Source organism: Narcine bancroftii, chromosome 3, assembly GCF_036971445.1.
Source record: "Narcine bancroftii isolate sNarBan1 chromosome 3, sNarBan1.hap1, whole genome shotgun sequence".
Classification (NCBI taxonomy): Eukaryota; Metazoa; Chordata; class Chondrichthyes; order Torpediniformes; family Narcinidae; genus Narcine; species Narcine bancroftii.
In genome coordinates this window covers 203,476,717-203,504,502 of record NC_091471.1, presented here as the reverse complement: position 1 = coordinate 203,504,502, position 27,786 = coordinate 203,476,717, and the positions used below count along the sequence as shown (strand labels likewise).

At 37.1% G+C, this 27,786-nt stretch overlaps 2 protein-coding genes across 6 annotated transcripts in view; one reads left to right on the top strand and one right to left on the bottom strand.

Moving 5' to 3' along the window:
* The window catches only part of LOC138756743 (uncharacterized), a 54,524-nt gene extending 46,083 nt beyond the window's left edge, over positions 1 to 8,441 (bottom strand). The window contains exons 1-3 of the mRNA XM_069923128.1: positions 8,310 to 8,441; positions 6,961 to 7,287; positions 6,052 to 6,150 (exon numbers count right to left, since the gene is read on the bottom strand). Coding sequence (XP_069779229.1) covers positions 6,052 to 6,150; positions 6,961 to 7,287; positions 8,310 to 8,441 — 558 coding nt within the window. The remainder of the gene's footprint in view (positions 1 to 6,051; positions 6,151 to 6,960; positions 7,288 to 8,309) is intronic.
* smad1 (SMAD family member 1) overlaps positions 7,043 to 27,786 on the top strand; it is a 103,944-nt gene continuing 83,200 nt past the window's right edge. The window contains exons 1-3 of one of the 5 annotated variants that reach the window (XM_069926345.1): positions 7,049 to 7,199; positions 23,179 to 23,273; positions 25,310 to 25,781. The gene's annotated coding sequence lies outside the window, so the exon portion shown is untranslated. Of the gene's footprint in view, positions 7,200 to 7,434; positions 7,523 to 23,178; positions 23,274 to 25,309; positions 25,782 to 27,786 lie in introns of those variants that run through there. The other 4 variants (XM_069926350.1, XM_069926349.1, XM_069926344.1 and 1 more) reach the window with 4 other exon arrangements.

Below are 27,786 nucleotides of genomic sequence, written 5' to 3'. Positions count from 1 at the left end.
AGGGAGAGATCTTGATATTAAAAGCTTCAAAGTTGGACAAGAGGAACATAAAATTAGCCTTAGTTGCTGGTGATCTGCTATTATATTTATCTGACCTGTTTGAGTCTCTGGAGAAATTACAAACAACACTGGAAAAATATGGAAAGGTTTCAGGTTATAAAATTAATATGGATAAAATTGAGATAATGCCATTGACAAACTTTGATTATAAAAGATATCAAAAAGGAAGTTGATTTAAATGAAAAGTAGAAGGAATTAAATACTTAGGAATAATGACTGAAAATAATTTGTATAAATTAAATTATTCTCCCCTATTAGGGATGATAGAGAAGGAATTGAAGAAATGGAAAGACTTGCCGATTACTTTAGTGGGAAAGGTAAACTGTATCAAAATGAAAGTAATGCCAAGATAACAATCTATTTTTCAATTGCTGCCTATTTCTTTGCTGAAAAATAATTCTTTAAATTATTAAATAATTGTATTAGGCAATTCCTATGGAACAATAAGGTGCTGAGAATATCACTGGAAAAATTAACATGGGAGGACTTAGGCTAGCAGATTTTAGAAAGTATTATTTGTCAGCACAAGCTAGATTTCTTTCATCTTTCTTTGAAGAAGGTAACTCTCCCCCCCCCCCCCCCAACCCCCAGATTCGAATGGGATTATATTCAATGAAAGAGGGGGCAGTGAAGGATTTTATTTATAAGTAGAGTGTTCAGTCAATTACAGAAATGACAGATAATCCTATATAATACACGTGATTAGAGCATGGCAAGAAATCAGTGAGTGTATTGGGGAAAAAAAAGCACAGATATCATTAAGAGCACCATTATGTAAGAATATGCTGTTGCCTAAGAATATTGGTAACAAAATATTAAACTCCTTGTATGACAAAGGAATAAGACACATTGAAAACTGATATGCAGAGGGGTTTCTTATGTCTTTTAATCAACAATAACAAAAATATGAAGCTAATGGGACTTCCTTCTGTTTCCTCCAGCTGAGATCATTCCTGAAAGAAAGATGGAGGCCATTGTTGATCCCACCTGAAGTTAGTGAAATGGAGTGAACGATCTGGCTTGGGGAGAATACACCTAAATTCATAACAAAAATGTACCATGCTCTCCAGAGTGAAAGTGAAAAACCAGGTTCTTAGAGGTTGAGGGAGAGATGCGAGTTGGATTTAGGTGTTGTAATATCAGAAAGATGTTGGTCTGATTGGTGTTTGGATAGTATGACATCAATTATAAATGCAAGATCTGGATTGGTTCAGTATAACTTCCTACACCAATTTTACCTTACACCACAGAAGATCAAAATCTGAAATATCAGAGATGTCTTTTAGATGTGAGATGGAAACAGGAATATTTTTACATGCTACATCGTGGTATGTGAAGGTGAGAACTTTTTGGCAGGATATTGTGCAAATATTAACAAGGATTACAGGGATGGCCTTCGCAGACAATCCAAGCTTTATCTTTTGGATAATTTTATTGAAATAAGTCATAAATTAACTAAATTCCAAACTTAATTTGTCAAAGTAGCTTTAGCAGTGGTTTAGAAATGTATTGCAACTACTTTGAAGTCCAACTCTCCATTACTCATAGCACGATGGACTGTGGAGATGAACAGTTGTAAACCTATGCAGAAAATTACATACAATCTAAAAAACAAGTATTTTACATATGTCAATATATGGCAGCCATATTTGGACTATATAGGGACTCAAATATAATAATGATATTAACATGTTGTTACTATATAAACAGTTATGATTTCCCCACCTAGATTGTTTATAGATTTTTTATGGATAGTATAAGGGTGACAATGGCGTGAAGCAAGGCTGCATCCTCGCACCAACCCTCTTTACTATCTTCTTCAGCATGATGCTGAAACAAGCCTTGAAGACCTCAACAATGAAGACACTGTTTACATCCGGTACCACATGGATGGCAGTCTCTTCAATCTGAGCCGCCTGCAAGCTCACACCAAGACACAAGAGCAACTTGTCCGTGAACTACTCTTTGCAGACGATGCCGCTTTAGTTGCCCATTCAAAGCCAGCTCTCCAGCGCATGTCATCCTGTTTTGCGGAAACTGCCAGAATGTTTGGCCTGGAAGTTAGTATGAAGAAAACTGAGGTCCTCCATCAGCCAGCTCCCCACCATGACTACCAGCCCCCCCACATCTCCATCAGGCACACAGAACTCAAAACAGTCAACCAGTTTACCTACCTCGGCTGCACCATTTCATCTGATGTAAGGATCGACAAAGAGATAGACAACAGCCTCGCCAAGGCAAATAGCGCCTTTGGAAGACTACACAAAAGAGTCTGGAAAAACAACCACCTGATGAAACACACAAAGATCAGCTTGTACAGAGCCGTTGTCATACCCACGCTCCTGTTCGGCTCCGAATCATGGGTCCTCTACCGGCATCACCTACGGCTCCTAGAACGCTTCCATCAGCGCTGTCTCTGCTCTATCCTCAACATTCATTGGAATGACTTCATCACCAACATCGAAGTACTCGAGTTGGCAGAGTCCGCAAGCATCGAATCCACGCTGTTGAAGACCCAACTTCGCTGGGTGGGTCAAGTCTTCAGAATGGAGGACCATCGTCTTCCCAAGATATTGTTATATGGAGAGGTCTCCACTGGCCACTGAGACAGAGGTGCACCAAAGAAGAGGTACAAGGACTGCTTAAAGAAATCTCTTGGTGCCTGCCCCATTGACCACCGCCAGTGGGCTGATCTCGCCTCCAACTGTGCATCTTGGCGCCTCACAGTTCGGCGGGCTGCAACCTCCTTTGAAGAAGACCGCAGAGCCCACCTCACTGACAAAAGACAAAGGAGGAAAAACCCAACACCCAACCCCAACCAACCAATTTTCCCTTGCAACCGCTGCAACCGTGCCTGCCTGTCCTGCATCGGACTTGTCAGTCACCAACGAGCCTGCAGCAGACGTGGACATACCCCTCCATAAATCTTCGTCCGCGAAGCCAAACCAAAGAAAAGATAAGTGTGAGCTCTGACAGTGTGGTTTTATGTTTGTTTCTTTGATTTTTTGCATGAAAAATTTTAATGTATTGTGGAATTGAAGATTATTGTATATTTATAAAAAATGAACGATAAAATATTAAAGAAAGAAATGCTATTGATGTTTGTTAACATGTTAATTTTAGTGACATATTGTCTCTAAGAATCAATTTGCATAATTTTTCCTTTTTTCAATAAGTAATATATTATAATTATCCTGTATGATATCCCTTTGTTTTAGATCTTATTAAGATATAATGTGATTTGTTATAATATTATTTAATTGATTTGATATGGGCTAATACAGTGAAGCCTTGATAGAACGCGATTCATTAATCCATGGAATCACTTATAGCGCGGGTGTCTGTGGACCCCAAACATTGATTTTAGGATACCAGGCTAACAGCCACAAACTCAGAAATGGACTCTTATGACTTATTTAGAAGATGCTTATGTTAATATGTGGAGTTTAAAGGTCTTCAAGGTCCTTATTAGTCACAATAATTGTTTTCTTGCTTTCTGAATCATAACTTATATGCATCTGTTCCGTGTCTCAGCTGTAACGCGGAATGAAATCTTGGACCCCAACTATCGCATTCTAACGAGGCGTCCTGTATTGAATTATCTCCGATTGGTGAGAAGAATATGGAACAGTTTATTTATAGATGGAATTCTCAGTTATTAAGTAATTATAATTTGCCTGTGTTAAAACATTTAATGGAATTATGGAATTTTTAACAATGAAATTATAGGTACTCAAGGTAAATTTTCAGCTGAAACTCCTTTGTTTCAAAATAAGTTTTTTCATTTTACACCTAATAATCAACTTTTGAAGTTGTCGGATCAGAAAGGTATTAAATTAGTAGAAGATTGTTATGAGGCAGGATATTTTATTTCATTCCAAAGTATGAAGAGAAATATGAAATATCTTCGAATACTCTTTTTTTCTTATTATCAAATTAAAGCCCTATTGTTGGATAATTTTGGGCATACGTAATGGTTACTCAGGTAGACTAAATTTGAAATTTTACTTACTGATGGTGGAAAGAAAGGATTTATATCTGAGATGTATGCTTTATTGCAGAATAAAATGCTCAAACTGGATGTATATAAATCTAAATTAAAATGGGAAAAATATTTATCCATATCTATTTCTCAGGATGATTAGATGACCTTATGTGAGGATAGTATGACTAAAATTGTAAATGTAAGGCATAGATTGGTTCATTATAATTTTATTAATCATAAGTTTACTTCTTCCGATTTATGTTTCAGATATATTAAGGAAGTTGGTTCTTTTTTACATTCTACCTGGTTATGTGAGACGGTGAAACCTTTTGGAATAGAATTAAGGAATTTTTAGAAGCTATTTTCAAATTTAAAATGTAACTTTTCCCTTTGGTATTTTTATTGGGTTATATTAAGAAATTGAGCTTGGAGTTAAAATTAAATAAATTTCAAATTGCTTTTTTGGGATTATCTTTAGAAAATGTTTGGCAATTACTTGGAAAAATTAGACTAATTTGAGTATTCAGCAATGGCATTTGGAAATGAGATCTTGTATTCCATTGGAAAAGATAACATATAACTTATGTAATAATTATTCTTTTTTTGTTAAAACTTGGAGCCCATATATAGAGTATATATGGTTGAATCATTAATTTTTTTCCCTCACATTGATAGTGTTGCCCCAAACCATGGCAAATAACTGAAGGGCTTTATGTTATTTGATCTCCCCTTCTTTTTTTCTTCTCTTTCTTTCTTTTTTGGGATAGTTTAGAGGGGGGTTGGGAGGGTCAGGGTAGGGGGTGGGGGGTTGTAAGGGGTAAAATTATTATCTACTTGTTTGTATCTTTATTGTATGATTTGTTATGATTAATAAATAAAATGTTCAAAAAAGTGATGAATGCCAACATTCCATTTGCCTTCTTAATAACCTGTTGTACCTGCAATTCATGTTTTGCGATTCATGCACAAGTACTCCCAAATCCTTCTGCACTATAGAATGCTGCAGTTTTTTCACCATTTCAATAATAATCGGCTCTTCTATTTTTCCTACCAAAGTGGATGACCTCGCATTTCCTACCTTTGTACTCCATCTGCCAGACCTTTGCCCACTCACCTAACTTAAGTGATCAATCATCAATGTGAACAGCTGCGGGCCCCACTTACCACTGTCTGCCAATCAGAAAAACACCCATTTATTCCGACTCTCTGCCTTCTGTCCATTAACCAATCCTCAATCCATGCCAATATACTTCCCCTGTCTCCATTCATCTGTATCTTATTGCTTAGTCTCTTGTGCGGCACCTTGTCAACGGCTTCTGGAAATCCAAATAGGCAACATCAACCTGTTACCCTCTATCTGCTGCACCCATTATATCCTGAAAGAACTCCAGCAAGTTTGTCAAACAAGATGTGCCTTTTCTGAATCCATGCTCCATCGGCCTGATGGAACCCCATCATTCTAAATGTATCACTATTTCATCGTTAATGACAGCTTCAAGCATTTTCCCAAATACAGATGTTAAACTATCTGCCTACATCCCTTTTTAAAAAGTGGCGAGACATTTGCTATCTTCCAATCTGCTGCGACTTGCCCAGAATCCAGAGGATTTTGGTAAATGATTTCCAATGCATCGATTATAACTCCTGCCATTTCCTTCAGTACCCTGGGATGCATCCCATCAGGACCGTGGGATTTGTCTGCTTTCAGTCCCATGAGTTAGACAACTCCCACCAGTGATTTTTTTTTTCCCTTTACTATTCTTAATCTCTACCCAGATGGGCTCAACATTCTGTTCCTTAGATCTCATATCGTCTCTAACTATTTCCTTGATCTCATCCTCGATTAAGAGTGCCACCCCACTCCCTTTACCATCCTGTCAATCCTTTCGTACCTCCTGATATCCTTGAAAATTTAATTCCCAAACACGTCCATCTTACACCCATGTTTCTGTGATGGCCACTAAATCATATGCCTGGGTACTGATTTGCGCCTCAAATTCACTAACCTTGTTTCTAATACTACGGCCATTCAGATGAAGTGCCCTTATGCTCATTGTCCTCATAGAATCTAGCGACCTCTGCATCCTTTGCAAGGTAGGCTGCATCTGAGGAAGGAGAAATAGAGATCATACTTCAAGTTAAAAACCTTTTGTCGTCAATTATTACAGAATGCTGAAGGTGATTCTTCATGTGGTCATGTTGGAGAAAATGGAATTAGTTTCATGGCTGATGAAAAGGCAGAATCTAGCTCTTACGAAGGTAATCGAGTCTAGCCGTGCCAAGCTTTGTGAGGTGAGCCTTTCTGGGACCCTTCCATTATACCACATTGAGGAGAGATGTAATTATCTTAATGGAAGCTCCAGGAAGGAACCAAATTGGTTATTTTGTCTCTCTCATATTCTTTTAACCCTTGCCAAAATGATTTCATATCTATATAGCAGTTTTTCCTTCCTGTACTGGACTGAGAAGGCACCAGTTGTACATCATGTATGAAATTCTTCAAACATCCGTGTTAAGCCATAAAAAAAAATTGCGTAGATTTAAAAAAATTGATGAGGTTAAAATCGAAGAAACTGGGAATATTACTGACGAGTCCATTCAATCAGACCTCAGATGCAACGACGTTTAAGACGCACATGCTCCAAACTTCGGCAATCATAATAGCTGTTCAATTGATAGTACAAATGACAAAGAAAACGATTCGTTTATTCTTCAATCCGTCAATAATATCAGGAACCTTGATGAATCACTGCAGATTTGAATTTAAACTTCAGTATGTTGGAGAGTCCGGCAATAGTATCTATTGGTATGGAATGTTTAAATTAAATCAAGAGACACTTTGAACGATAACCAAAAATATAAATGGCTTGCGCAAATGTTGCGATAAGGACCACATAAATAAGCTGGAAACAAACCCCATTGGAAAAAGCTGCGGCAGCATCGCAGGGCTCCGAGTGAGTGAGTGAGTGGGCGGGCGAGCCTTCCGCAGCCTCATCTCCCTTTCTGGGGAAAGTAGTGCGCCTGGCCGGCGCGGTGCTACACGACGAGTCCGGCAAAGAGGCGCAGGCTGGCTGACGCCGGGCTCGTCGCTCGTTGAGGAGTGAGCCGCGGATGGAGTGGCGGGGGCGCAGGGCAGAGAGCCCCGGCGGCCCAGGTAACGCGACACGTTTCTCAGAGAGAAAAAAAAATCGGACCGCGGGAGTTGGGTTCTCCTTTGCCCCCCCCCCCCCCCTTGGGGCTTCCTTTGAAATGAAGAAAGTTCACGCGCTCTTCGCTTTCTTTCCCCAAAGTACTTTTCGATCAACATGGCGTCACCCGGGGTAGGGGGAGGAGGAGGAGTGGCGGGGGGGAAAGTAGGCAGATGCTGAGGGAGCGGATCCCCGCGGGGAGAGTTGCTCTCGGTTCCACACTCCCCGCTGCGAAACCTGGTCCAACGGCTTGGTGCTTCTGTGAAAGTTTTCTTTCAACTTCAACGAGGTGATGGCTTATTCTTGGAAAGAAACTGGGGTAACAACCAGCCCTGACTCCAAAGTTATTTTCCCCGCATTCCCGACCTCTCTGCATGCATCAAATACCGTTTGGTGGCTTGAAGAGTCCGGTCTTTTCAAATGCTGTCAGTGCTTGTACTTGACGGGGGTCAGTTTGCTTTTGCCTCTGTTCACATCCCGCTTTCTTTGGATTCAATGGTCGTCCTGGTGCCGTTTCCTTTTCACGGGTCAGCCGGTGAAACGCGGAGAGAGAGGGTCAAGGATGCGCCACGTTTATTCTTTCTCTGCAGTGATCCCTCCATGGGAAATTCTTCAATGCATAAATCTTCCCTCATCCCTTTTAAAATGATGGAAGATCGCCTTTCTTTTACATTCCAACCAAAGTATTTTTATTTTAGTTTGTATCCCTGACTACAGTTCACCAAGAGGTTTCCATAACTTGGATTTAGTTTTGCCAATGTGTAAATTAACATTTAGGGTACAATTTAAAAAAAAAATTGTATTGAAGTGATTTTTTTTGTTGTTGTTGCATGTGCCGGTGTATTATCAGCCACACATCCTTTTTGGCACTTTGACAGGAATCAGTTCAAGGCAGAGATTTAGTGACCAAAAAGACAGGAAATTTGTCTTTGTTTTTCTCTCGACCTCTCCTCTCTCTCAGTACTTTTCACCAGCATTTGTTATTCTTGCCCTCTGAGTTTGAAGTTCAACTGTTTATTTTGAAGTATCTTTTTGAATCTGACTTCTATGTTCATGTATTTGCCTTCGAATCTCACTTGGGATGTCTGTTTCCCCAGCACTTGACTGATCAATTTAAAGCTGTGTATTGGCATACGTTGAGGCCGATTATTTGTAAATGAATCATTTCGAACATGCCGTGTCAGGCTGGCAACCTGGTATAACAACATTTTACTTGTATTTTATATTTTTTTTAAAATTGACCTTTAGTCCATTTTTTGAGGGACTTCTCTGGATAATAAATGATTTTTGGCATTTGTGGAGATTTCCATGGAAAATTTTGAGCCTTATAATAATGAATTGTGTACTCCTATATTCTCCTCTCCTTCCTGATCTAGTAGTGTTTCATGTTCTTGGGAAGTAACATGATCTGGGTTTGCATAGGCTTCTGTAGACAGACAAATTACTTGTTGAATGGGTAGATAAATACAGTAGGTCAAATATTTCTTCAATCCTTACTCCGACGTGGGCTTACCTGGCTTGAAAGCTTATTTCAGACAGGCTGATATAATTCTCAAAAGAATTCACATAACTAGATTTTGAACAGAAAATATGACATGGTTGTGATAAAACATCTTTAGTGCTTTACTAGAATGGGGAGTAATTACTTGTTATTTAATAAAATTATGATTGAATTTGGTACTGTGGTCCTTGAAGGTGTATTCTTATTAGTACTTAGTTGAATGCTAGCAGATGCACTTTTGTTAGGTTTAATAGACATTAGTGTTGGAGGAAATTTTGGTCAAATTCTGATTTGTGTTATGAATTTAAAACAAATTGGTTCTCAAATAATATTTTTAGGCAGAAGCATCTTTGGTTTTCCAAATATTAGATTTGAAATTCATTCAGAAAATTAATGCTAATAATACTGTTTCCTATAAGAGGATTTAATCACATTATTTTGCTGTAATTAAAACCATAAATAGATTTCAATAGGTGGGGAATTATTTTATTGAAATGCATTCTGACCAATCTTGTTTGTGATCTGCTGTTTTTATTTTCCCTCTGTTTGTTAATGCCGTTAGTTGGAGGTCAGCTACCTCCCTTCAGAGTGGAAAGGATGATGGGAAAATAAAAAGTGATTAAATTGTGTATTAATGAATTTAGCAAAATGAATAAAAAAAATGATTTTGCATAATTAAAAATGACATGAGGCAAATGTAATGAAAGGTTTGATTTTTTTTAAGACATTCTTGTATCAGTTGGAAATGAGATTGTGGGAGCAACAGCTGTTACTCAAATAAGAAGTTTATGTATCCTGCCTTTCAGGGTATGAAGGCACATTTTTGCCGCTGCAATATTTAAAAAAATGTTTTGCAGAAAAAGGCAAATTATTTTACAGTAAGTGAGTGTTCTTAATTAGCAGATCAGGTAATCAGTTCTTAGTGATGTTTGTTAAGGTTTAAATGTTAGGGAGGTTTTTTTTCCATTTTTCCTTGGAACTGTCTTACTACCTCCCTGAGATATCAATTTGGATTTGTGCTGAGGTCAGCAAAGTGGGACTCTAATAGTCCTCTGAGCCAGAAAGTCATCAAGTGATTCAATACATCAGGGCATAAGACATCAAGTGTTAATTTGTTCATTTATTTTAAGTAAGAAAGTGGGCAGTATGGACTGGTAGGGCAAAATTGGCTTGTTTCTGTGCTGTATGTATAGTATATCTATATATAAAAAGGTAGGTGACACGGTTAGTGCAATGTTATTACAGTGCCAGTGACCCAGGTTTGAATCTGGCGCTGTCTGTTAGGAATTTCTGTTCTCCTTGTGTCTGCATGCGTTTCCTCCTGATGCTCCAACTTTCAAAAATGTGTGAGGTTTATAGGTTAACTGGTGCATTTGGGTGGCATAGGCTTGTGGGCTGAAAAGCAAAAGGGCCTGTTAGCATGCTGTATGTTTAAATGTAAAATTTAAAGGGTAACTTTCCCTCTGTACTGTATTGTAAGATCAACTAAGATAAAAAATATTCCCCCAGAAGGGTACATGAACTCTCAGCCTCTAATTTGATGTAAAAAAAATCTATGAATTGAACACATAGATGGGCCTTTTTCATTTCTTTCCACTTATACTGAAAAGCTAAGCTATATACTGATTTTAGTGGAACCAGTAATTATCAAAGCTTACCAAATATGACAAAAGTTACAGTATACCTTTCTTATTGCAATATCAAATCTCTAGAGTTTATAAAACACATTTCACTTTGGTTTCACATTAGACAGCTTTAGAGGTCTCTGATCTCTAAGGTGCAAGGCAGTGCACCTTCGTAAAGGAGACAATTTAGTTTTTAAAAAAATCTTCCAATTCGTCTTTTAGCTGGAAAAATGTCTATATATAACCATAGTTATACGACATTTTTAACCTACATTTTATTCAAGAACTAAATCCAGAGCAACTTGTATTAATTTGAAGGAAAGATTTCAAATTTTGTCTTTCTGGTCATACATCCTCTGCCTTCTGTAAGACAGTCGATGGCAACTTTTGAGGAAAATCAACTAGCTGCCATTTGTTACGCTCAGTTGATCTTTATTAAAGTGTATGTGGCTGCATCTAGGATATGTTAAGCCATACGAAACACAATCCGCTGGAGGAATTGAGCAGGTCAATCAGCATTAGTGGGAGAAAAAGAATGGTCAGCGTTTCTAGCTGAAACAGTTTATCGAGACTGGATATACAGTTCCTCTAGGAGATTGTGTTTGGCTTCAGATTCCTGCATTAGCAGTCTCCTGTTTGTCTATGTTAAGCTTTGATTCTCCAAATTTGAATAGATTGATTGCATACATTAGCAACAGAACATGTAGAGCTGTGTGTACCATTTATATTAAAAAAAACTGAATTATTATGTACCCTTGTATAGATGTAATTCTTTAGTGTTATTCAAGATTTTATATCCTGTTCATGTGTGCACCTCACGATAACTTCCTTTGTAAAGGAGATTGATGTCTGCCATTTTGAGTGAAAACTTAACTCTGATATGGTGCTGTTATTTAGTTGTCTGTATATGTAGTTATATTTTCAGAAAAATGTGTGCCTTTCATATTTCTATATGTTTAGTAGATAAAATTGCAAACTTGAACCCTTGTTATGGGAAGATCAGTAAGCTGGGTAAAATATTTCCTTCAAATTAATATAAGTTGCTCTGGATTTAGTTCTTGAATAAAAAGTAGGTTAAAACTGTCGTATAACTATGGTTATATATGGTCATTTTTCCAGCTAAAAAATGAATTGGAAGATTTTTTTAAAACTAAACTGTCTCCTTTATGAAGGTGCACTGCCTTGCTTTGATCAGAGACCTCTAAAGCTGTCTGATGTGAAACCAGAGTGAAATGTGTTTTATAAACTCTAGAGATTTGATATTGTAATAAGAAAGGTATACTGTAACTTTTGTCATATTTGGTAAGCTTTGACAATTACTGGTACCACTAAAATCAGTATATAGCTTAGCTTTTCTATAAGTGGAAAGAAATGAAAAAGGCCCATCTATGTGTTCAATTCATAGATTTTGATTACATCAAGTTAGAGGCTGAGAGTTCATGTACCCTTCTGGGGGTATATTTTTTATCTTAGTTGATCTTCCAATACAGTACAGTGGGAAAGTTACCCTTTTAAAGATGCTCCTTTTTTGATGAGACCTGGGTTCCATTTCTTCCCTTGCCTCGATGCAAAATAAAACCTGCTACAGTAGTTAACTTTTTTCTGGTGACCAAGAAATCAATGTTTTTGTGAAATCTAGTATTATTAAAATTACAACATTTTTCAATTGTAATGTATTGCTGTTTTAATAAAATTGAGGTCTTTACCTGCCCGATCAAGTTTAAAAAATGTTGTGATATTAATGAAGGAACTTTTCAGAGAAGCATCAGAGAAAGAACAGGTAAACCCTGCGTTATGGTGATTTGCAATTTGCATCATATTTTGTGACATGAAGGCATGCCATCTGCACATGCGTCAAGAAATGGGAGTTTGTAAAGAAAAATAGACAAGCACATTTCATGACTGAATTTTAATTTTATCTTTTTTCATTTTGGTAGTGATTTCTAAATTACAAGGACAAAATTATTCAATCTGCTGTGATGTGGGGTTGCCTGAAGCTGATAATTTATAATTGACAGGAGCTGCCTAAAGGAAAAATTTAAGAGTGCAGCATAGATTGGGAGGATTGAAATGCAAAAGCTTTTGTTTATTCTGAACCTGAAAGCTTTAATGGACACACGAGCTACTCTTTATAAATAATGTACATTCCTTGTAATGTGCAATCCCAAGAGACTACAGAGAAAGCATCATTACCAGGCTCTTCAACCTTCTTTGAAATTCTCAATTGATTTACAGCTCAAAAATGGTGCAAAATGATACTCTAGTCTACATCAGGTCAGTCAGTGAAAGTCAAGATGTGAGCCCATTATCCCAGATGTAGTAATTAAACCATTTGATTGGACAGGAAATCAAAGTGTTTGGTGTGGCCTTAGTGTTCTGAGCAGTGGGTGGCCAATGGATTTAATTATGACTGAAATGTGTGTTTTTTTTTAAAAAGGGCCACTTTAAACCAGTTCAGTAATTTTTAAAAAAAAATTTGGTAATATAGCACAATAACAGACTCTTCCAGCCCATAACCCTGTGCTGCTCAAACACCAATTAACCTACCAACTCTACAATTTTTTTGTAAGCTGATAGGAAACAGGAGCACCCAGTGGAAACCCACAGTCATGAGGAGAATGTACAAGCTCCTTACAGACAGTGCCAGATTTGAACCTGGGGCTCAAGCACTGAAATAATGTTGCTGATACCATTTATATATAAAAAAAATGTTTCTGTGAAAAGTGAAATTTGGATCTGCAGACTGATAAAAGGTCAGGAAAGTTTTGTTTGAAACACTTGTAACTGCTGAATAATTTGCTGTCCAAGGGCTATCACTTTTATAGCCACAGTATTCTACTAGTATCCACCCCCACTATTAAATCGGTGTAAAATAAGGTCACAACCAGTACACTAATGCATCATTCACTGTGCTGCAGTATCTATTGTACGCAGGGTAGCAAATGTCTGGGAGTGAGTTACAGGGCTGTAATTCACGTGTTTTACTGATGCTGTAAAATGTGAGTGGTTGGTGAACATCAGCAGATCTGAAAGATTGAATTATTGACTGCCAGGATTCTTGGGGAGCTATGTGGCTGCAGCAACAGTGCAAAATGGAAAGTGCTGTTTTGCCTCAGTGTCATAATGTTTTCCAGTTCTGGATATATGCTTTCTAAAGCTGACATTTTGGGATAATTCTGTGGTGTAAATTCTACTTTCAGTTGTACTGTATGGTTTATTACATTTTTATTTATATTCCCATTTTAAAAACACTTTTTTGGATCATGTTTCATTAATATCCATTAGTCCTTCAGTTTTCATGAATGTCATAGATTAAATAGCATAGAAAATTTGAATTTTAGTAGCCATTGTGTGCTGGGTGTGAAGAGTAATATAAGATTGAAATTGGGCGGGTTTACTAATGACATACTTATTTTAAGTCCATCTTTCCTGTTTAAAAACATTTTCATATACTAGTTTTTGATTTGGCTCTTTTTTAAACTTTAAAGATTTTATCACAGGAATAAGAAAAATTACATTTAAAGAAAAGATATAAAATAAAATAATATAATTACAATACAACATTAATAACCTAACTTAATTCGCCCTAACCCCCCTACATATACAAGAACTAAAAAATCTATATATAAAAAAAACCACCCTTCCCCTCCCCAAATAAAGAGTGAAGAATTAGTAAAATTAATACTATTATGTATTAAAAAAACACACAAAGAAAAATAAAAATATAACAAATAAAAATAATTTAAAAAAAAGATTTATCAGATCTAAAATATCACATCTAGGAACATACTTAAATCAAACTTAATTGCATATACTTAACAAATGGAGTCCACTTCAACTTATAAAAAGACATCTTATCTTGAATCGAAAAAGATATCCTTTCCATAATTAAACAAGACTTCATCTCTAAATACCACCTATCCAAAGTTAGTATATTTCTATCTTTCCAAGTAGACGCTATACATTTCTTGGCCACTGCTAAAGCTAAATAAATAAAAGAAATCTGATAATCATTTAATCCTGAATCAATTAATGATTGCATATTCCCTAATAAAAATATATCAGGATCTAATAGAACACAAATATTATATAATCTATTAAATATAGATTGAATACCTTTCCAAAACTGTTGCAATCGGTCACAGGACCAGACAGTGTGTTTTTTTTAAAAAAAAAGTACTAGCTGTCTGGTCACAATGAAAACAACAGTCTGACTTACTAAGACCAAATTTTTTTAATTTTTCTGGTGTTAAATATAATTGATGTATAAAATTATAATTAATCATCGCTAATCTAGCATTAATCAATTTCCGAATACTGTTTTGACAAATTTCCATCCAAGCTTCTTCAGCTATTGTAGAACCTAAATCTTTTTCCCATTTCAACTTATCTTTATCCCAATCTTTCTTACTTTCATTTTCTCGTAAAATACAATACAAATCAGATATATACCCCTTTTCTGGTATTGAAAGTACATATTTCTCAAAGCTAGTTTCGGGCAATAAAATCATTTGCCGACCACATATCTGTTTTACAAATGATCTTAACTGATGGTACACAAATACAGAATTTCCACTAATACCAAATTTCCTTTGTAATTCCTCAAAAGAGCAAACATGTCCTTCAAAAAAACAATCAGATAAGTTTTTTTTATTCCTTTCCTTTCCCATTGTTTCAAAGTGATATTGGAGACCGTAAAAGGAACAAGTTGATTATTATATAATGGCAATCGCCCAGACCATTTATTTTTAAGCCCCATTTTATCAAGTTTACTCGTCCATAGATTCATTAAATGTTTCAATATTGGTACATCATAAGTTCGTAACAAATTTTTATTCCATCGAAACAAAAATTCATGTGGAGATTTTTCTAAAATAACTGCCAGTTCTAACTTTGCCCAACTGGGTGGATCCTCCATATTCATTAATGCGCTAAGAAATTTAAATTGAGCTGCCTCATAATATTGAAAATTAGGTAATCTCAAACCTCCAAATTGAAAGTCCCACATCAATTTTTTCATTGCTACCCTCGGAAATTTTCCCTTCCATAAAAATTCTCTAACTGCTTTATATAAATCCTTAAAAAAAAAACAAAACTTTTTTTTAGAAATAAGGAATTGATTGAAATAAACATTGCATCCGAGGAAAAATATTCATTTTTATAGTATTAATCCTCCCCAATAAACCTAAAGGTAAGTCCTTCCACCTAATTAAATCTAGTTTAATCTTTTTTATTAAAGGGAGGTAATTAATTGAATATAAAAATATAGAAACATAGAAGATAGGAGCAGGAGTAGGTCATTCGACCCTTCGAGCCTGCTCCGCCATTCAACGAGATCATGCCTGATCTTAAAAGTTCAGTACCCCATCCCCGCCTTCTCTCCGTAACCTTTAATACCCTTATACTGAAGAAATAGATCTAATTCCCTCTTAAATATATTTAATGAACCTGCCTCCACTGCCCTCTTTGGCAATGAATTCCACAGATTCACCACCCTCTGGGTATAGAAATTCCTCCTCGTCTCGGTCCTAAATGGTTTGCCTATTATCCTCAAACCATGCCCCCGGGTTCTGGATTTTCCCATCATTGGAAACATCCCACCTGCATCCATTCTGTCCAGTCCTGCCAGAATTTTATGTCTCTATGAGATCCCCTCTCAATCTTCTAAACTCCAGGGAGTACAATCCCAATTTGCGCAATCTTTCCTCATAAGTCATTCCTGCCATTCCAGGTATCAGCCTGGTGAATCGCCTCTGCACTCCCTCCATTGCAAGAACATCCTTCCTTGGATAAGGTGACCAAAACTGCACACAATACTCCAGGTGGGGTCTCACCAAGGCCCTGTACAGCTGCAGTAAGGTTTCCTTGTTCCTATACTCAAACCCTCTTGATATGAAGGCCAACATACCATTTGCCTTTTTAACCGCCTGCTGTACCTGCATGCTCGTCTTCAGAGACTGATGTACAAGTACCCCTAGGTCTCTCTGCACTTCCCCATCTCTTAATCTATTGCCATTCAAATAGTAATCCATCCTCCGGTTTGTATTACCAAAGTGGATAACCTCACATTTATCCACATTGTAGTGCATTTGCCATGTATCTGCCCAGTCCCTCAATTTATCCAAATCACACTGGAGCTTCCTGACCCCCTCTTCCGTGCACACAACCCCTCCTAGCTTAGTGTCATCTGCAAATTTGGAGATATTACATCCAATCCCCTCATCCAGATCATTAATGTAAATTGTGAACAGCTGGGGTCCCAGTACAGATCCCTGTGGTACCCCACTGGTCACTGCCTGCCACTCAGAAAACGAGCCATTTATCCCAACTCTCTGTCTTCTACCTGCCAGCCAGTTCTCAATCCACATCAATACTTTGCCCCCAATCCCATGAGCCTTGATTTTGGAAGCCAGTCGTTTATGCGGGACCTTATCGAAGGCCTTTTGGAAGTTCAGGTACACCACATCCACTGGCTCTTCCCCCATCTATTTTACCTGTCACCATCTCAAAGAATTCCAATAGATTTGTCAAGCACAATTTACCTTTTGTAAATCCATGTTGACTCCATCCGATCCCTTCTCTGCTAGTCCTATGCTCCGCTATTACATCCTTAATAATGGATTCCATCACTTTGCCCACTACTGATGTAAGGCTCACTGGCCGATAATTCCCCGCTTTTTCTCTACCCCCCCCCCCCCTTTTTAAATAGTGGGGTAACATTAGCTACCCTCCAATCCATGGGTACTGATCCTGAGTCTATCGAGTTCTGGAAAATAATTCTTAAAGCATCTGTTATCTGAATGGCCACTTCCTTGAGTACCCTAGGATGTAGATTATCAGGCCCTTGGGATTTATCTGCCTTCAATCCCAGCAATTTCCCCAAGACCATGTCCTTAAAGATACTGATTTCTTTCAGTTCCTCTCTTGCATTAGTCTCTATGTTTCCCAACATCCTTGGGAGGTTATTTGTATCCTCTCTTGTAAAAACAGAACTAAAGTAAGAATTTAATTGGTCTGCCATTTCCTTGTTCCCCATTATATATTCCCCTGATTCCGACTGCAAAGGACCTACTCTGGATTTCACCAATCTTTTCCTCTTGACATATTTATAAAAAGCTTTTGCAGTCGGTTTTTATATTTGCCGCAAGCTTACTTTCGTAATTTATTTTTGCTCTCTTGATTAATTCCTTTGTCCTCCTTTGCTGGATCTTGAACTGTTCCCAGTCTTCGGTTGCGGTACTTTTTTTGGCCAATTGATATGCTCTCTCTTTGGACCAATGCTGTCTCTAATTTCCCTTGTTATCCACGGTTGAGTCACCTTTTTTGGTTTATTTTTATGCCAAACCGGTATAAACGATTTTTGCAATTTCTCCATTAGATCTGTGAATGCTTTCCATTGTCTATCCATAAACACCACCCAATCAATCTTACTCGACTCCCGTCTCATACCATCATAATTCCCTTTATTTAAATTCAGGACCTTCGTCTCAGTTTTAATTTCATCCCTCTCCATTTGATCATATTGTGATCGCTCCTACCCAAAGGCCCTCGCACAACAAGATTGCTGATTAGCCCCTTATCATTGCATAATACCCAATCTAAAATGGCCTGCTCCCGAGTTGGTTCCTCGACATATTGGTCTAGATAACCGTCCCGTAAACATTCAAGGAATTCCTCCTCCTCTGTATTTTTACCAATTTGACTAGTCCAATCTATATGCAAATTAAAGTCTCCCATGATGACAGCTGTTCCCTTATTGCACGCTTTTCTAATTTCTCTTTTAATGCGACTTGATATTCTGTATTGACATCAATTCCCAAATATTTAATTTGTTTTGTCCAATTCAATTTCGTAATATTTTTATAAATCGAATAATAACTTTACAAATTGACAAAATTTCACTTTTAGGCTAATTTACCTTGTAGCCAGATAATTGACCATAATTTTCTAAAGATTCTTGAATTGCTGGTAAAGAAATATCAGGGTCCACCAGGTATAATAAAACATCATCTGCAAAGAAATTAATCTTATATTCCTCATTCAAAACTCTCATACCCTTAACATTTTCATTTTGACATATTAACTGTGCCAAAGGTTCAATAACTATAGCAAATAAAGCAGGTGACAATGGACATCCTTGTCTAGTAGACCTTGTTAAATCAAAAGATTCTGAAATCTGTCCATTAGTAGCAACTCTAGCCTTCGGACTTTTGTATAAAGCCTTTATCAATCCAATAAACGAAGAACCAAAACAAAATTTCTCAAGTACTTTAAATAAAAACTTCCATTCCACTCTATCAAAAGCCTTTTCTGCATCTAATGAGACCACTATTGTTTAATTCATTTGAGATTTAAATTTATTTATCAAAGTAATTAGTCGCAAAATATTATCAGACGCATCTGTTTTTTATAAATCCTGTTTGATCTTTATGTATTATTTTAGGTAAATATTGAGCCAATTTATTAGCCATAACTTTAGCTACAATTTTATAATCTACGTTTAACAACGATATTGGTCGATAAGAAGAAACCTGTAAAGGATCTTTATCTTTTTTTGGTATAACCGTAATTATTGCATTAGAACAAGATTCAGGTAATTGAAAAGTTTTATAAATTTGCTTTATTACATTCTTATAAATAGAAGATATATCAACATAAGTTTTATAAAATTCTATAGAGAACCCGTCTTCACCGGGTGCCTTTCCATTTGGCATATCTTATAGCCATTTCAATTTCATTCTCTGTAAAAGATTTATCCAACTCTTGTCTATCTTCTTGATTCAACTGTGGCAAATTAATATTTTTCAAAAAAGAATCTATTGCATCTTCACTTACATTTAGCAGGATTTTGACTTATTGGTAACTAAAGAAAAAGATGTAGATACAAAATATAGCAATGTAAACAAACTGTGACACAGGAAAAAGTATCCAGTAATAAATAATGTGAAAAGTAAGTTCTTAAATGATCCTGAGTTTGTTGTTTAGGGGTTTAAAGGTGAGGGGTAGCAACTGTTTCTGAACCTGGTAAAAACAAGTGTTGTGGCACCTATACCACTTTCCTGATGGCAACAGCAAGAACAGCATGTCGTAGGTGGTGAGGACCCTTGATGATTACAGCTGCTCTCCAACGGTAGTGTTCCATATAGATTTTCTCCCTGGTGGAGAATTTTGCCAGTAATGTCCTGGGCTGTGTCCATTAGCTTTTGCTGGTCTTTCCTCTTTCCCCTCAGGTATTGGCACATAGGTGCAAGATCCTTGGTCTTGCAGGGAGACTGAGCTAATATATATTAATGTGGGATTAAGTTCTAGATTCCACTGTCAATTTCACTGCGATTTAAATATTTTTGCAAATTTGAAAGCTTTAGGATTGAAATTAAAAAAAATATCATGGATAAAGTTTGGTAAATGTCTTTCTAAAAACTAAATTTTGGCATTCCAAACCATACGGATCAGCAAAGCTTCAAAAATTTTACATTTCACACAGTGAATCAATGTCTGCATAAAAACGTGATAGAATACACATGTCTAAACTTAAACTATGTACCACTTTAAATTGTAAAAGACAATGCCTTGCACAAAATGAAGAATCATTAATCAAGCTAGGAGTACCAGTCCTCGTCTGAAAAGGTTATATTCAAATCTCGTTCCATATCATTATTAATCCACCTTGAAAAAACATTCAAGTAAAAATGAATCAAGAATATTAGTGTCCAAAACTTGAAGAAAATCAGAAATCTTAGATTGAACAAAATGTCTAATTTGTAAATATCTAAAAAAAATCAAAATAGACCCTTGCCCTTTAGTTGCACTCTTCGGTTTTTTGCATAAACCAGATATAGCTCTGTCTGCAACAGGGAAAAGTTTCAGCTTTTACTACCCTGATGGCCAGACGAGCAATTTTATTGAAATGGAAGGATGATTTTTCATCTACCCATGCACAGTGATTACATGATGTGATTTCTGTGCTGTAACCATTTACAGCACAGAAATAGGCCAGTTTGGCCCTATTAGTCCATGCCGAACATAGTCTACCTAGTCCCACTGACCTGCATTTGGCCCATAACCCTTCACACCTCTCCTGTTCATATACCTATCCAACCTTCCCTTGAATATTAACATTGATCTTGCTTCTCCCACCACCCTCTGCATGAAGAAATTCCACCTTGTGTTTCCCTTAAACTTTTCCCCTTTTACTCTCAATTCATGCCCTCTTGTTTGAATCTCCCCCACTCTCAGTAGAAAAAGCCTGTCCACATTGGCTCTATCTGTCCCCCTTCTAAATTTGAATACTTCTATCAAATCACCCCTCAACCTTCTATGCTGCAGGGAATAAAGTCCCAGCCTGCTCAGCCTTTCCCTGTAACTCAAATCCGGCAACATTCTCGTAAACATCCTCTGCACTCTCACTATACTGTTTATATCCTTCCTGTAATTTGGTGACTAAAATTGCTCACAACATTCCAAATTTGGCCTCACCAATGCCTTATACAATTTCAACATAACATCCCAACTCCTGTATTCTATACTTTGATTTATGAAAACCAACATACTAAATGCCTTCTTCACCACCCTATCCACATGTGATTCAACTTTCAGAGAATTATGTGCCATGACCCCTAAATCCCTTTGTTCCACTGCACTCCTCAATTGTCTACTATTTAACGTGTATGTCCTATTTTGATTAGTCCTGCCAAAATTAGCATCTCACATTTATCAGTATTAAACTTCATCTGCCATCTTTCAGCCCATTCTTCTAACAGTCCTATAATAACCCTGTAAGATTTGATAATCTTCCTCACTGTCCACAACACTGTTAAACTGGTAATCTTTGTATCATCTGCAAATTTACTAATCCAATTTGCCACCCTTATCATCTAGATCGTTTTTTTTTAATTTTTACATACATATATATATTATAAATAAAAGTAGTGGACCCAGTACCAATCCCTGAGGCATTCCACTCGTCATCTTCCTCCAATTTGACAAACAATTTTCCACCACTACTCTCTGGCATCTCCCATCCAACCATTACTGAATCCATTTCACTACTTCATCATTAATACCTAATGCTTCCACCTTCCTTACTAACCTCTTAAGGGGAACCTTATCAAAAGCCTTACTAAAGTCCAAATGGACAACATCCATTGCCTTTGCCATATCAACCTTTTTAGTAACCTCCTCAAAAAAAAACAAGATTTGTTAGACATGATCTACCATGTACAAAACCATGCTGACTACTCCGAATCAATCCCTGTCTTTCCAAATAGCTGCATACACCATCTCTAAGAACACTCTCCAATTAAGCTTGGAGAAAATTAGATATTGTAACAAAATCTGAGAAGGAATTAGATATTCTACAAAGCCTATAGCACAGAAGTTATAGCTGCATGCAGGTTAGCTCAGAAAGAACACGCTGTTCCCAGAAAGAATGACACAAACCCAGTTGAGTGGAGTTAACACTGAGCTTTATTGGGCTCATAGCCCTGCTTTTATTCTCAAACTGAGGGGTGTGGTCAAAACCCTTTCAGCACTGATTGGTGTGTTTGTGATCTGCTTTCCTGGTAGGCCAGTTAAGCTCTTTTGGTTGTGGCCTACTGGCGGGCAGCGCTGCAGGCCTCGTGCGGCCTGCTGGATCGTTGTGAGGCCCCATGGGGGAGCTATGGAGGGCCGCCACCATATATTAAAGATGGAAAATTTCAATTTGTAAAGATGTGGAGCCCATTCTTGAAATATTATTGATTGGTAGAATTAAGAACTCTTCAGAGTCTGGGAGTTCCCCTTCCAATATCTGGAAGTCATTATCTGATTCCAAGCTTCCTTTTGTATAACTAATAGTAATCTTGATTTGGGGTGGGGGTTAGGTTAGTTTTAGTTTTAAAGATTTTCTTCCCTTTTTTCTTTATTTTTTTTACCCAAATAATTTGGTAAATGGGTTTAATTATGTACATGAGGAATACGTTAATTGCTTTGCTATTTATATGAATAGGCAACTGGCTAACACTTATATTATTTTTGACTTTGTTTACATGTATATGTGATGACTAGTTCTATATCTCATTGAATTATGTATGCAAGTTTGTACATTAAACTCAATAAAAATATTTTAAAAAGGATTGAGATGTTGAGAAGTCTGGAGCCAATGTTACAGTGTGTAAATTGGAGAACATCTTTTTGATTATTGAAACTTCAGTGTGAGGAAGGAGTTCTTTGAGAGGACAAAGAATGGAAATGAACACTTGGTGTCAGATAAACTGCAAATAAGCAGGCTTTGAGAGGGAAAGATTATAGTATCAGATAGAAAATAAAGAGCAAACGAGCTCCTTGGGCTGCCAGCGGAATAACATCTTAAAAAGCTGGCTTTGATGTTGGATTGATTGAGTTTACACTGATGATTGGATTTTTGTCTTCGGACAACGCAATGTTCCTACCTTTGAGGTAAAGGGGTTATTTTAAAAGAATAGAGCCAGTGGATCTTGATGTTATCTGGTAGGAATGAGAATGGATGGCAGCCCTTTGCCTGACAAAAGTATTTGAAGTGAAGATGGGAGAATATCAGCTAAGATCTAAAACTTTTCTGGAAGTACAGGGAATACGATTGATTGGATTACTATAGAAAAATTGAAGGTCTGAATGACCACCACGTGCTTCTTTGATTCTGATTCTTTAACGGTGCTAACTTTAGCCACAAATGAGATGTTGGGCAATTCTGCTATCAATCAAACATGGTGACCAAGTTGCTTGGAATTGATATATGCAGATGATGTGTATATCTAATCCCTCAGGGATATTTTTGCAATTTGTTTGCTCTACTCTTTTCAGCCTAGTTTCCTGAGTAAATGCAATGCATTGGACAAAGAGATTGTCAGCAAGTACTGTTTGATGATTCTAAACAAGATTAAGGTGAAAGCAAAAATGTGAGTACTTTAGTAAAAGATTTATTTTGTGCATAATTAACATGCTTTCCAGAGTCACTGTGTAACAGACTGCAAATGAGACCACTCTTTCTTGGCAAAAAAAAAAGGTAGTCTGGATTTTGTATGTGTACTAAAAGCTCTTTTAGAAGCTGTGAAAGAGAATTGTTGGGAAATAAAAGAAAAGCATAAGAGGGTTATTTCTCACAAAATAGCACAGACTTTGAAATTTTTTTCGCTTTTTAGTACAAGACCCTAAAAGCATCTCAGTAATATTGGAAAAACTGGGGGTAAAAGAGCTTGAAGTGATTTCTACCACAGAAAAAGTTCTAGCCAAACATGTGGAACAAAAGACTGACGAGTAAGCCCCAGAAAGTGAGGGTGCTGCAGTCCATTATTTAAGAGGAAGAAGAAGGACACTTGGAATATCATAATACAGTCAAGAAGTATCTGTATGTTCTATTATGTTTTATTTGGTTATCACAGGCTTTGCCAGCTTTTATTGAGATATCCTGAAAATGTGGCAGTGAGCACATTAGGTTGGGGTTTCCAGGATTTAGTCGTTCTGCTGTTTTCAGAGGCCTTCCTTTCTTGTCCTCTTTGGCTCTTTGGTAAAAGTCACCAGTTTAATACGTGTGGCCAGAATAGCAAAGAGAAGTAATAAGTCTATTTTGTAGATAGACATATTGCAGTCACTGCACTGGAGGTGGATGGTTAGTGGGATGCCATTCAAGTAAGATGCTTTGTACCAGGTGAAGGTAGAACTATATAGCACAGCAACAGGCTCTTCAGCCTATGTCATGTTGAGTATGATGCCCAAATCCAAGGCTCTGCTGCATGTATATGAATATGCAAGGAATAGGGGGATATGCATCATATATATTTAGATACCTGTTAAATACTATTATTATATCTGTTTCAATCACAATTCCTGCCAGCTGGTTCTAGGAGTGTCACTGTAAAAACTCTTGCCACTGCACATCTTCTTTTAAAATTTACCCCTATCCCACTACACATCAGTGCTTTTCAGAGACTTCCATTAATTGTCATGTTCCCCATGCATTTGTCCTCTCCAAGTGCAAAAAAAATCACCCTTGTCCAGATTAAACTTCACCTGCCATTTCTCTGCCCATATCTGTAACTGATGTATGCCATGTTGTATTCCTTCATGGGTTTCTACACTGCTCTCAGCTCCACCAATCTTAGTGTCTCTGCAAATTTACTAACCCATCTATCTACTTTTTCATCCATTGAAACTTGTGCATTACTAATGGTCATGCATCTCCAGTCTGAACAACAGCCTTCCAACACTACTTCTGTCTTCTATGGGCCAGTCAATTCTAAATCCAAACCATTAATTTATTGTAGGTTTTGTGCATCTTTACGTGCTGGCTCAGCCTACGATGAGTGACCTTGTCAAATGGTCTACTCAAGTCCATGTAGACAATATCAACCACCTTTTGTTACCTCAAAAAAAAAATTCAATTAAATTGTTGGGTCATTACCTGTCCTGCACAAAGTCATGCTGACTGTCCCTAATCTGACCATGGTTTCCAAACATGTATAAATCCTACATCCAAAAATGTTTCAGTATTTTACATACCACTAATGTGAGGCTCGCTGGATTATCATTTCCCTTGTACAAAAAGTAAACATTGATGACTCCAGTCCTCTGGCAGTTCACCTGTTCCTAGTGAGGATACAAAGATCTTTCTCAAGGTCACAGCTATCTCCTCACTTGTCTCTTTCTATAACGTGGGATATGCAGTGCCCTCTGTAATGTTTGGGACACACTCTTTTTCCATTATTTGCCCCTATACACCACAGTTTTAAATATGTAATCAAACAACTCACGTGTAATTAAAGAGCACACTCCAGATTTTATCCAAAGTTATTTGTGTACATTTTGGTTTGACCATGTAGAAATTACTGCACACATGTATATATTTCCCCTATTTCAGGGCATCATAATGTTTGGCTCATTTGGCTTCACAGATGTTTGTGACTACTCAGGATGTTTAATTGCTTAATTGGTGCAGGTATAAGAGAGCTTGGCTTGTCTCAAATCCTTGGACCACCTTTGGAGTCTGCATTTGGCATTTTTCAACACGAGGACCAGAGTTGTGCCAGTGAAAAATCAAAGAAACCATTGAGGCTGAAAAACAAGAAACTCTGACTGAACCTTAGGATTATCAAAATCAACTACTTAAGAAAGACTGTATAGGTTAGTTCAATAATCGCAAAGGGACTGGTAGGCCAAGGAAGACCTAAATTGCTGATGACGCGAATTTCCATCCTATAATGAAGAAAAATCTCCAAATGGATGTCTGACCAATCTGAAATACTCTTCAGGAGGCAGGCGTGAATGTGTCAAAGACAACTGTCTGCAGTAGACTTCATGATCAGAAATACAGAGGCTAATCATTAGTTATCACAGAAACATGATAGCCAGATTTAAGTTGCCAAGAAGTATTTAAGAGCCTGTAGGACATTGGAGCCACTATTGTTCAGGTAAGTAGAATGAATTTTATCATGTACAACTGTAGGATACCCAGAATCGGACCTCATGGTGAGGATATTTGGTTGGTCAGCTTGCTTCTAGTGATCTCATAATGTTGGTGCTGAACCTGACGATGGAAATTCCATTGACATTTAAGTGAGATTTTATCTTGTTTGAGATGGTAATTGCTGGCATTTTCCTGAAGGCATGTAGGCTTGTGCTTGAACGATTAATGAAATTAAACATTAGGCATTCATCAGCTAGCATTCTACTTTGTACTTTATGATGGACAGAAGGTCATTGTAAAATAATTGAAGATTGGACCCAGGACCTTCTTTTGGAACCTTTCAGTAACATCCTCAGGCTGAAGTAGTTTTAACTTCAACCACTGCAAATGCTTTTTTTGACAAGGGGTGACTCTATTTGTGAGGTGCAAACCACCCTGGACTTTACTTTCGCATGGTGCAACCCCTGGACATTATATTCAATTTTTTTTTTCTTTTTGATACCCAATGAATTGTACTGATGTAAACTTTGTCATATGCTACTTTAATGTTAGGGGTGGTTCATTGTTTGGTAATTAGCCAGATTGGATGCTTTGCCTTTTGTAAATGGAACATTTTTTCCAGATTTTCATTTGTCATCTACCTGTCAACTTGTTTGGCTAGAAGCGCAACTTTTTCTGGAGAATATATTTAAGTGTGACAGCTTGGGCTATCATCAGATTCTCTATCCTTACCCATGCCTAGAGTTGTCATCAATTTCTTGACATCTTGCGAAGCAATTCAAATCGGCTGAAAACTGTCTTCTGAGATGGTGAGCAACTTGATTGAAAATGTATCCTCTATTTTGCCATATTTATAACACTGGAAGCCATTTGGTCTTAAAGCATTCTCATTCTCAAATCATCTAATTTCTTCAATTATTTCCTTGTGTCTAACCTCTAATGCCTGTTTGCAGTCTGTTGTCTTGGCTCAGACCTCTCATCAGCCTCTTAAAGTAGTGGCAATTTAAAATTACCAATTAATCTTCAACTTCAACCTATTTTGAAATGTGGTAGGTCACTGGAGAGCTAAAGAAAATTATGCAATACCAGAGAGAGCTTGCTAACTCCCAGGTGTCAGGATTGAGCTCTAGTTCCCAGGACACTGATTTGTATGCATTGACACTGTGCTACCTGCTACCCTCTTCTCTTTAACGTTAATGGCTGAATAAGATGTTGTGAAAGGGAAATTGACCGCTTTATTAGAGTTCTTTAAGGGTGTTATGCACTTGGTGAGTAAAAAAAGAACCGGGAGATAATGTTTGGAATCATCTACCAGATGCCATATTAAAGTTTAGGCAGTTGGGTGTAATGTATTATGGATGAAAGATAAATTACTGGTAATTAACAGAAAATAGAATCAGAATAAGTAGGATATTTTCAAGTTGACAAGTTGGTACTGGAGAGGTGCCACAGGGATCAGTATTCGTGCATCAGCTGTTTGTTGTTCATCTTTGAGATGGATAAAGGGAGTGACTACTATTATCTCATATTATAAAGGTAGTTCAGAGAGCAAATTATCAGAAAGATAAGAATCTGAAAAGGGAAATGTGTAGCAGCTCACTGGAAGCTTAATCGAAGTGGCTCAGGGGAGGGGGTGTTCAAAGTGATGTCATGTGATAACATAATTGGGAATGTGTGGGGTTTTCAAAAGCTGCATGTGACTGTTTAAGTAAATGACAATGAAACGAGAAGTATTTAAAAAAAGACTCAAAGCAATGTATAGAGATTAATTGTAAAGATAATAATGTAAATATAAAGTTGAAGTTTGAAAAAGATAAGTGGAGGAAAAGATAAGAAAAAAAAGCTTTGTTACATTTTTGAAAACTGTATAGTTTCACTGAGGGAGAAGAAAAGAACTACTACCGCAAAATCTCACTGAGGGAGAAGAAAAGAACTACTACCGCAAAATCTGTTGACGCTTGCAGTATTACCGCAACCCAAATAGATAAGGGAATGGTGGTTGTCGGGGA